At 37.4% G+C, this 12098-nt stretch overlaps 1 protein-coding gene across 1 annotated transcript in view; it reads right to left on the bottom strand.

Annotated features, from left to right (window-relative positions):
- The window catches only part of PTPN3 (protein tyrosine phosphatase, non-receptor type 3), a 106066-nt gene extending 102016 nt beyond the window's left edge, over positions 1-4050 (bottom strand). The window contains exon 1 of the mRNA XM_009330441.1: positions 3913-4050. Within this exon, the coding sequence (XP_009328716.1) occupies positions 3913-4050 (138 nt within the window). The remainder of the gene's footprint in view (positions 1-3912) is intronic.
- Between the last annotated feature and the right edge of the window lie 8048 nt (positions 4051-12098).

Below are 12098 nucleotides of genomic sequence, written 5' to 3'. Positions count from 1 at the left end.
GTTAACATACATTTCTGTCTGGACTGTAAGCAATGTAGTGGAATGTGTCTGTCTGTACTCCCATGCGAACCTTCTTGATAATGATGACCTAAGAACAGCACATACCACAAGTTATACCGATTAACTCTTTGTGATACCATCAACACAAATTTCAGATTCACCAAAACTGTATTATAAACACCTTTAAATAAAAACAGTGAACAAAAAAGCCTATCACTTCACTACTCTGCCAAGGCCAAAAATCCAGGAGAAAAATGGCACTGCTCTCTTGAAATTTAGTCTTTATTTACAGCTGGTCAGGCTACTGATATTCTTTGGGATAAGCACTGAATAAGAACAAAGTTGCAGGAATCAAATTATGCAGCTATCTTCAGGTTTCTCAATAGACAGAAAGTCCCTCAGGTTATTTCCATAAGCAAAATCCACCTTACTTCTTCCTTTGCCCAGTTTTAGGATATTTGGCTTTCATTCACACTGCTACAGATACAACCACTGGGAAAAGGAAGTACCATCTAGCAGAATGATAGAGAGACCTATAGCTGTAACTCTGAAAGTTTCATAAGCCCATGCAGTTTGCTAACAAAGTTTGATGAAAATCAGCTGTGTGGGGTCTATAACAATCCTGTTGCTACAAAATGAAAAGAAAGTCATATCTCTATTCTCCCTGTTGTCTAAAAGGTTCAGTATTTGGAGATAACATGAATGTTCTACCATCATTTTAAAGATGTCACTTCGTACTAGTTCAAAACTTCAAAATACATAAGTTGTTCTTTTCAGTGTGTCAATAGGTTGTAAGTTTAGACTATTTAATCTATCAACTTCGAATTAAATTTAAATCCACCTCAAATTTACTAGTCTTAAGCATCTGTGCAGTGCCAACAAGATATTAGAAATGACAATTTAGGAATATCTATTTGCTTAAACTCAAAGTAAATTTCTCTCGAGTTTCTTCTTACCCTTGATGTTTCTTTTCTTTGATGTTGTTATTCTATATAATCCCCCTATGCCTTTGAAAGAAAGAAATCCTCTTGCAGTAAGAATTCTGTGTTCAGATAGCTGCTACATGACAAAGCAGCGCTCAGTATTTTTCTGCCTGTTGTCATTAGAATGGGAGGAGTCTTCGATTCCATTTATACTATTAAATGGATGAAGGCCAAGCTTTGAGTATTCTGCTTTTCCCCATTCACTTTCCACTATTTGTGGTAGAAAAGTATAATCCTGTCTATGAACGTAAAGCATACTTATGTGTACATGAATATTAGCCTAGTATTAGTTCAAAGTGTAACATATATCCAAACGTAGATCTTTCATAAATCACAACCAGGTACCACTAGTCCACAAACATACAACCCTGAAAAATTCCCAACCTTAATTTTCCACTGATACGTTGAAGTCCTTTTAAAGTAATAACACTACACCCTGTGCTTTAAAAGAGGTGATCCTGTTCAGTTCCAATTCTCTAACCTCAGACAGGAGAGAAAAATTTAACAGATTTCAGCAATAACAGTAAAAACTGAGAAAGTGAAAAACTAGATAACGTATCTACAACACACACAAGACATAGTATGTCTTTTTATCCCTGTATCTTCTATCTACATCTAGTCATTTCAGAAATCACCTTAATTTTAATAATGTATTACTACATTATTAAATACATTGCTGTTAATTTGTCATGGATAATCATGCAATGTGATGTGCATATTTAATTTTTTAAAAATATAGAATTATCAATTGACCTGGCATCCAGAAATGAATAAAGTATGGAGCAAAATCAGATCTATAAATCAATGTCTTGATATGAGAAACAGTTTCTCTAAAGCAGCACAGAAAGACTTCACCAATGGGGAAAATCTGTTCAGAAGAAAACTTTTTTTCCTTCAATACGTGCCTAGCTGATTCCCAGACTGACCACAAACCTGAGTTACTCTTTGCTCACAAATGTAAAACTGAATGATGTTGGCAATTAAAATAAACACACACACACATTCAGGCACAAACTTCACGAAGCTGAATTTTTCTGTTAACGTAAGCAGGACTCGGATACAAATTTTCCGCGGCTAGCTTCAAACCCTTTTGAGAACTGGACCTTGCGACACAACCAGAGAGGGGCAAAGCCTGTTCTTAGGCAGACATCAAGGTTAGATAATCAGGAAGGGCCATCCTGGCAGATTAAGCGCAGGCTCCCCCAGTACCGGTATGCAAGCTCAGTACTCGAAGAACATCAATCTTCTGGTAAACCTCTTCCTTGCCTTAGCCCATAACATAGTGGGGTAGCCATGCTCCCTGCTTCTCTCCAATAAAGCAATAACAGGTCCTGCATTACCCCTACGGCAGTTCAGCGTTACGGCTGCAGTAAAGGAGGCCCTTCCGATTCCTGGATGAAGGAGGTAACCAGCAGGGCTACCCTGGGGGTATGCTGAAGGCAGGGAGAGAAATCAGCTGGGTCCGGAGTTTCAGAATGGTTCCTATTTATCATATGGCAGTCACTGCCTAAAAGATTAAATGAGAAGCACAAAGTTCACTTGTACAGTGCTGGATTTCAAACCAAATCTAAAGCTGCACAAACACTTGTTTACAAGGAAGAATATACTACTATGCATGGATTTCAAAAAGTTTTAAATTCCTCATTTTTCAAAGGTCCTTGTGCAGGAAGGCAGGGCAATTATGCTAGCTCATTGACAGACAAGGCAATCCTATGGAGATTGCTGGAGATGAACAATGGAAATTGTGTACTAATGTGTTGCGCTCTCTCTTATATACCTACTCTCCTTGTACCCCACTCCCCAGTGTTAGCTACTTCATATATATATATACACATATATGTATATAAATATGCATATATAGACTATATAAAATATATACTAAAATATGAGACTAATTCTGTATATATTAGAATGAAAATAATTAGAATTAGAACGAAAATAATCTGTTTACCTATCGAATCATTTCTATTTCAATAAATATTCAACAGACAAAGTTCAAAAATAAAACCAGTCTGCAAAGAGAACTGTAATAATACTTAGGAAAATACAGTTTTCAGGGGAAGTTTTGAATCTCCTATAAGAAAGCATTGCCTAATCTAAGATATCCAACAGTGCAGCTTCCTCAGCAAAACGCTTCTTCTGAAATAGGGTAAATTGGATAAGACAAGTATCATATACACAAATTCACAAGATTGTACTTAAATTCATCCACAGCTTTTCTGCACGGTCAGCTAATTCTACTGAAAATTGATTGAGGAGTAAAGGTATTTCCTTTGTTTTCATTTAAAAACGAACTAATACTTTTAATAAGTACTGAAGGTTATAAACCAAAATATTTACAGAATAAAATACAGTAAAAATGTAGAGTACAAAACTCCGTTAATCCCCTTTCCCTCCATGCTCCCAGATAAAGACTACACTGACATATAAAAGACTGAACAGAACTGTCCTACTAAGCCACGATGTCCTCACCATTTACATCATCTTTGCATTTCAGAAAATATGTACTGACATCACTACAGGAATTTACAAGGCCTCCTCCTTTTAGCACTACCAGTCCTTTGATAGGAGAAAAGGAGGAGCACATCGAAATCTTTGGGAGTCCCCTTTAAATAGGAATTACTTATTCATAGCTGATAGTGATCACCAGACCTGTTTCTCCATGGCTCCCATATCATACAGAAGACCTTTTTCCAGATACAATCTGCATGCCATGATTTTATGGCATTTCAGTTGGTTGACTTTAAAGAAAATTAAAATAGCACTTTATAAATCCATTTCATAACCAGTAATCCTGCAATTTGTAATGGCAAAGCTATATCTTCAACATCTTTTGGAAATCCCATGCCTCAGGGTCCCACATTTCACCTTCAGCTTTCAAACAAATTTCTATGTATTTAAAAAAAAAAAAGTAGTTTTCCAAACTTACGTTGACTTTGAAGCTTTGTACTGAGCCATCCAAAAAGTGGACGTTACAGATTATCTCTGATCGGGTTTTCTCTTTTGGTAGTTCTGATGCTCGTATGTTATTTATCCTCCCACCTAAGGCTCGTAAACGGGAGTTCATAACTATTGCTGAATAACCTATAAAACAAAAATTATGTTTAATAACAGTTTTTATCATTCACTACATTTCAGCTACGTTTTTTCAGAGAAACCCACAACATCATGAAGGCCTCATTACACCCCAAATACCTATAGTAACAAACACTTCTTCTATAAAAGAGTAAGTTGTAGAATTAGCACATTGTAAACCAGAACATAAAAGCACACATAGAGGGGCTTCCATGTTCTAAATGTACCCATCTTAGGAGAATCACAGGTAACCCCTGCAATGTATACTTAGGTTAGGCATGGGCCATTGCCTTAGTTTAAATCAGTAAAAATCCCAAACACCTACTATAAAGCAGGAAGGCAATGTAACTAGTAAATCCCTCACCTCCTTATAGATTTCCTACATATTTCTGTACCTACCATACAAGTTTCACTACAATAAAACAATTGTTTACTCTCAACTGACAAAACAGTCTTGAGTTAATGCAGATCACGTTCTGTCAAATAGCATCTTGTTTCAGGAATATATATACAAATGCCATATGTAAGGCAACCAGAGTTAACATTAAAAGCATGTCAATATTTTACAGCCTAGCATACATAAATTCATGAAGCCAGAAATTTATATCCGAGAAGAACATCCCACAAAAAAAAAAAAGCTGTTTTGTTGGATTTAGTTTTTTCTTTTTTGAAAAAATCTTCATGAACACCAAAATGCTGAAAAAGTTTTCACAAACAAAAAAAAACCACAACAAAACAAGAAAAAACTACCAAACAGAAAAAAGCCATTCATTGAAATAAGAGATGAATTAAATACAGTCAAGCCTGTAAACATTTCAAGCCTCTCTTCACTGGATCAGTTTACCAATTAACATCACAGCATATAAAGCCAGTTGGCAAGCGAAGCAGAGGATAGTTTTCCAGGTTAATTACCATACCTATTACCAAATCATACCTCACTTACTAGAGGCTAGCTACAAAGAGACTTGCATAATATGAGTGTTTCCCAGACAGCTAGCCAAGCTAGACAGGACCAACATCAGGACTATTTTGCAATCTCCCCTCATTTGCGTCTCTGCCTTAAAACATAGGCTGGCTTTTCTTTTAAGCAGCTAAAGAAACTGAACAATTTAGAATAAAATCATTTAAAATTCTGAAACATCATATCTACTCACACATCACTACAAAAAGCAAGTGCGAAATGCATGAAGAGCCACGAGATGCAGAATTGTATAGACTACCAAAGGCAACAAAGCAGTGCAGTGATCCATCCTCGCGTAATGATATGTAATCTATACTGAGAAGCAGCTAAAACAATTCCCTTCTCACAGAAAACTCAGAAGTCAGACACACAAAAGCATTCAACAATACTCTTGTACTTTTTCTTTGTCAGCCAATTGATAGTTTGTTACTGTATATATTCTGAAATCAAAAATGTATGTAAGTTGCCAAGACTCACTTATTTAGCTAGCACATTGCATTTTTTCCTAGGAGATCAGCAGCATTTTCCTTCCATTCTTTCCCAAAGGTGTGGGTTTGGGGGGTTGCTTTTTTTGTTTTGGTTTGGGTTTTTTTGTTTTCTTTTGTTTTTAAAGGAGGGGGGAAAAGGACGAGGTGATCTTTAGGTGAATTCTGAACAGTATTTCCATATAAAAGACTATACACTCCTACTGCTTTGAAATTTTTCTTGATATACAGTCTGCAGTTACTTGTAATATGTTGATTTTTTAATCCAGAAAATGGGCTTTCTTATTCAGGAATGGTTATTGCTAAAGAAAACGTGCCATTATCTAATTATCAAGGACATACAAAAAGGTGAAGACAGATTACGACTGTATACAAAACAATCATTCTCACATTCTCTAACTTCATAGCAACTGAGTTTTAAACTATTTATTCAGCACTGATTAAAGTGTTGAAAAGATTATCTTTTACCAAAAAGATCTTTTAACGAAAAGCCAGGTGACTCCATGAATTATACTGCAGCCTTTTCCCCCCTTTCCACCCTCGGAAGTCAAAATAAAAAAAACTTTTCACTTGCAGAAATAGCTCTCTACCCACCAGTCCACTGATGGGTAAAAGGAGAAAGTTATTCTTCAGCTGTGGGACAGCCACTAGATGAGAAAAAGTTTTCCGTAGCCAGATTCAAAGCTTCGTCAGCCTGTCACGCTCTGGCCTTCGGGGCTCAGTCTGCATTGTGACGCCTAACGCTCCTGGAGCTTACAGACTTCTCCACTCTTGGCAAAACGCTATGTGACCCTTCTGCTCATACTCCCCAGCCTTTCTCACCTGCTGCCCCCAATGCTTCCTGTCTTACACTTCCACTATTCCCTTCTTCTAAGTATGTTCTACTTCTCTCCCACCTTAGCTGGGCTTCAGCAGAGAGCAACGATCACAGGAGTCCCTCTCTGTAGAAAGCCTAGCACGTCACCTGGATAACCTAGCCCATACTTGAAGTAGATTTGGTAGGCTAGGTTTAATTTTCAGATTATGGCCCCCTACGTTCTTCATAACTTAAACCCCTAACATTTCTTCTCCACTTACGTATCAATTTCTACATGAAATTCAACCGTTGCCCCCGATAAACCATATTATACTCTCTAAATCCAAGCCCAGGTCTCTGCTGAACGCTGTCAACTAGACACAAGAGATGACAGGAATTTCACCCTAAAGCTGCCTGTGACAAGGATGAAATTCCATTTCAAAGTTTTTCACAAAATAATGAGAATCGTGAATGCAATCAAAGAGATCATACAATATGCACTGTCACTGCTGAACTTCCACATGTCCTCCAGCAAGTCAGACCTGCTCTTTTCTATGCCATAAACCTGTTAACAGTCTGCATCCCAGCATCCATAGAAGCTATCCAAGAACTAACAGTAACACGTGCTTACATACTGCTGTTCATTATAAAATCAGAGAGGTGCTTAGTTTTAAAGTTACGGTTGTTTTTCATGCTATTGCTTCACAGTTACATTTGTTTTAATATCTTCAGGTTATATGCTGGATGCCCCAACTGAAATAGTAACTCAGATTCATCACAAGAAATTCAAACCTGCCAGCATGACCAATTTGCATCGAGTTCACAAATGAAAACTTGGAATTCCTTGTTTTTACAATTTTATGTAAAATCAAACTAGTAACACAGCGTGCAAAGAGCCCCAGCTGAGGCTACCCTTGACAGAGCCAGCTGACCATGGAAACTGTGCCAAGGCCGGGATAAGCAGCTGAGTGTTTGGACACCACAGCCGTTAGTCAACTAGAGCTCAAATGGCCTAATCAAAGCCCCGGAAGACTGCCACCAGCTGGGAGTCCCGAGCAGAGAAAGCCGGGCTCCACTTCCCACCTACATGGCCTTCAACGTTTCTCTGCAGACAGTAGGCTCCTGAAGGAGCTGTTTTACAGCCGTCACACCACAGGCACCAGCCGAAGTCATTCTGCCTGTCCTAGCTTAACATGCCGTACGCTCAGTAAGTCCGTAAGGAAACAGCTTTGCGAATCCCTAGTCTAAAGAGCAAGGGAAGGAGAACAGCAAGAGAGGTCAGCAGCTGAGTTATTAGCACCTGCTCTACTACTTTTCTTCCATATATGACCTGTGTTTAAAGCTGTATTTTAAATAGGCCCAGATTGCTGAAATGGCTTATCAACCCCAGTGCAATATAAAAGGGTGCATGGAAGCACATAAAGAAACCTGCAATGGCAACTGCTTTTGGCGTAGGCAGAGAGTCACTGAGGTCTCAGGCAAGACCAGGTGCCAGCTCTAAACAGCAGCGATCAGCCTCCAGCCCAGAGCAACCGGGACCAGCCATTACACACGAATCCCGGCTCCCGCTTTGTAGCCTTGGGCAGGAGGCTAATTCACAAAACAAATTTGAACATTATCAATAAGTGAATACTTTAACAATTATTCCCCTTTCCCTAAAATAAGCATCTTGAATCCAGAAAGTTGAGAGTTATATTTTAATTAAAAAACCAAACAAAACCACCCCCAAAACACAGTTATTTTCACCCTAATGTATAAACACATGGAATTCCATCCCATAATCAAACCATGCAACAGGCTTACAGGAGCAACAAATACAGCTACAGAAAGAAGTTAATGTTTTCCAAGTACATTAAACACATTTCTGGACAAGTCTGGTTATGCATGCCTTCTTCTACAATAACGCTGCAGTCAAGCAGAACAAAAATAATGTGTTTTCCTCATCTTTTGTATTGAAGACTGACTTTTAAAAAGACCTTTTCCACGCCAGCATTTAGTTTCTTTCCAGCTCGCTTAGGAATTGTTGGTAAAGAAACTTATGACCTGATTCTCAGTATAATCATCATTAATGCGTTTGTTACCAAGGAATTAAATCAAGAGCAGATTTACTGAGTATATACTCAAGGACCTTCTACATATAATCACACCATATGCAGCTGTGAATAGTTTCTTTTTTTTTTTTTTAAATAAATCATTCATTACCACCACTTCATCGGGTAAATGGGGATATTTCTACTCCTGCAAGTGGGTGCACTTGTGTTTTTTCTAGAAGGGGACTACTGCACTCTAAGTGTTCTCCGAGTTTCTTTAGTTGTGACTGAAAATTTATAGTTCCATGTTGGGCTCTTGAAAAACGTAAATATTGCAGAGTCTATGGGAATGTCATTTATGAAAGGATAGTGCTTCTAACCTACTTTCATTGTCTGAGTGACCACCCCTGACAATGCAGGGGAAAAACTGTAGTACTAAAGACATGGCCAAGTCTTGTATGTCCTCTCAATAACAGTTACATTTTATGGTTACCTATTGCTTTATTTAGAAGATATGAAATAAAGCAAATGGGAATACAAAGAGGTATAACAAATTGAAGGTGTCTTTGTATCAATGTATAGCCCTAAGACAACCAACACAAATGCTCTTCAGCATGCATCAGCTTTCCCCATTTGCTGGTTAAAATAATCTCCCAAATTATGACCAGAAAAAAACAAATCTAGTGAACGAACCTGAAATTTTTGTAGTAATCTATATTCTGATTATTCTTCCCATGTAGTTAAGAATTATTTACACACCTCAAAGCCGTATCTATCATCAATGCATCTTAATGAGAGTTAAATTATCCAGCTAGATTTTCCAAGTAGAAGACTGAAGTTTAAGTCAACACCTATGAAAACCAGCTTCTGTTTTCACCTTCTGCAGAGGAAACGCTTCATCTTTTCTACATTCTTAATAAGAAACTAGATGTCTCCCCATTAATATAAAATTCAACTCTAATATTTTTCAGGAAAATCCCACGAAGCATTTAACCACAATACAATATTTGCACGTTTCCATACAAATTACAGGGCATTACTAAAGCAACAACCAAAGTAAAAGATAAACTTCATTTTGAGCAATGCGTGCAGGTTATCACTTGGTCCTTACCTATAGTTATTTCCCACAAACTTTTCCTGACACATTGATCATAAATTATATAGAAAGTAAATTTGGAAGCCAGAAGTATCACAATGTGATGAAACTTCACATCACTTGAAAAAAGTCAGTTAAACTATAAATATAGAACAAGCATGAAAGTCTTAGATGATAAGCATTACAGCTTACGGTGTAAAAATACCTCCAAACTGAGATACAAAGAATAAAAGACTCCTTGCAGCATCTTCTTACTTGGAACCCGAATAAAAGTTAATATCCACTTTGAAAGTTTGTGTGTGTAGACACACAGGCAATCTCCAAAACAGTAGCTGCAAGTTTTCCAACCGTCACTCTTAAGACAGACAGCAATATCATTATAATAGAAGCTTTTCACTCCAAAATTAAAATCAACATTAAAAAAATTAAAGATTCAGCTTTCTTATATTTGCTTCCAGTGGCTAACGTCTGTGATACGTTCCAGCACAGCAAAATTATTTACCTGTCATAAATAATGAATAGGTCTAGCAAAGCATTCTGAGAATATGTTATCAAAAATTGCATAAACAAGGTTTCAGTCATTCTAGTCATCGCCTTAAGTTTTTCCAGAAAAACAGATCTTACAGGCAGAGACTCTTTACAGAAAATGAGTCCATTAAGTAAAAAAATTTAAAAAATAAAAAAAATTATAAGCATAGGCATTTTAAAGTTATACCTTAAATAGGTATGAAAAATATCTATATTAACATATATTCTTGCACATATTGTCAACCCAATATTTACCAGAACTACTACTGAACAGAGTAAAGAAAATTCTTCCATAGTAAAATATAATGATACCTCTTCATCTGTCAGCTCTTTATGCTGCAGTTCATCCACAAATAAGCCTTCAGGGTAGACCGTATATATGATGATATCTCTATTTGCTTATTTAGAATGTACTTGAAAGCATTTTAGTTTCAATGAAGGTAGTTACGAGGAAAAAAGCCTCTATTTAAAAACAAAAACCAAACCACAAGTAATTTTGAATACTCTTTCCTTTGCTAACCTCCACAAAATTGGAACCTAATTTTTTATTTTACTTTTAAAAGCCAGTAAGTAGAGAAACTGGATTGTTCCTATGTCTAGAAATCAGGTACCTACCTACTGCTCAGTACTCATTGCCTCTAAGAAGAAAATCCAATATATATAGTTGAATAAATTTAAAAATCCCCACATCACTACAAGAGGTTGGGTGCTTAATTAGTGCATAAGGTTAAGTGCTTTGCAAGCCTTCCCTGCACTTCATTTAGCTTTCCGTTATAACGCATCTCTGGTGAACTCGTAACGCGAAGTGTTTTCAAGAGAAATCCAGCTATTTTGAACTCTGGATTCAGCAAGACCACACATGAATGTCAAAGATGGACTGGAGGAGGTGGTCAGGTGATGAAATAAGCCTGAGTTTTAGTTCTAGCGTTACACTATATCTTGATTGACATGTCCCTAAGATCCCACTAAGCCAATTACATACTGAAGGTAATGCAAGCACTGTGAGAAGCTGCAAATACCTGGTGCAGATAAGCCATGCAGCACAGTAAGCCACCCCCTCTTAATTTAATTCTGCTGCCTGGTACGTACGTACACTCACGCAGCTGGATTGGGGACAACACTTCTGTTGGGGACCATCCAGTCCCTCGAGGGACAGCAGAGAGGGACTTGATGACAGACTCAAAATACTGTATAGGTGTAACAGAAAAGGCTTCACTCTCTTCAGACCATTAATTATACATCAATATTGGTCAAGTTACAGAAAGCAGAGCTGCACTTACAGTCACAGAGTAACAACACTAAGTAAATGAATTATCCTTAAAAAAAGGAATATTCACGTCAAATGTTTGTTCTGTATATATATTATATACATATTCATTCTGAGACAAGTTTTAGAGACAAAGACTCTACTTCAACTTTTCTGAGATCCTTCTTCCTCTTCCTCCTCCCCTTTTTTCAAAAGGTTTGCATTACCTGCATCCTACAGATTTTTGCCTGCAAAGTCTTAAAATGTGCACAGCTTCAGGCATACCAACAGTTCTTGCTGTTAAGACTGAAGAGGACACAGACTGGCTAGCAATAAAGCAGGACAGGCTGCTATTATAGGTTAATAGAGATTATTTGGCCAAAACAGTCATATTCTTTACATAGTCATAGTCTTTACATGGCAGGCAGGAAGAATTATCCCAGCCTCTCAGCAACATGTTCAACAGCAAGACTGGTTATCTGAAAACTTAATCTTGAAATCAGATAACCTAAAGATAGTTAAATTCTAGAAGAGCTTACTGGTAGAAACTGACCATTGATTTCAGTACTCAGGTTCTTAAACATGCTTTAATCCAACTTCTAAGGAAAATAATTTGGTCACATTTGCAAAGGATCAAACCAGACGGTACGAATGACCCTTCAAACTTCAAGGGTGTGAATCTGGTCATGCCAACTTCACTGATGCTACTTTACGTACATGGAATTAAACCCTGCAGGTAAGTCATGGCAGGATCCAATGCATCACCTTACACAGCGTGAAGCATTACTGTTAGACCTTAGATACTGGATTAGCACTAGTACAGAGATACCATCTACTGCATGCAGAACGAGTCAGAGAAGAAAAACAAACGGGAGGAAAAAGCAACTGAAGTAATACC

Source organism: Pygoscelis adeliae, unplaced genomic scaffold (assembly GCF_000699105.1).
Source record: "Pygoscelis adeliae isolate BGI_AS28 unplaced genomic scaffold, ASM69910v1 Scaffold78, whole genome shotgun sequence".
In the NCBI taxonomy this organism is placed as follows: domain Eukaryota; kingdom Metazoa; phylum Chordata; class Aves; order Sphenisciformes; family Spheniscidae; genus Pygoscelis; species Pygoscelis adeliae.
This window is presented reverse-complemented; position numbering and strand designations above follow the sequence as displayed.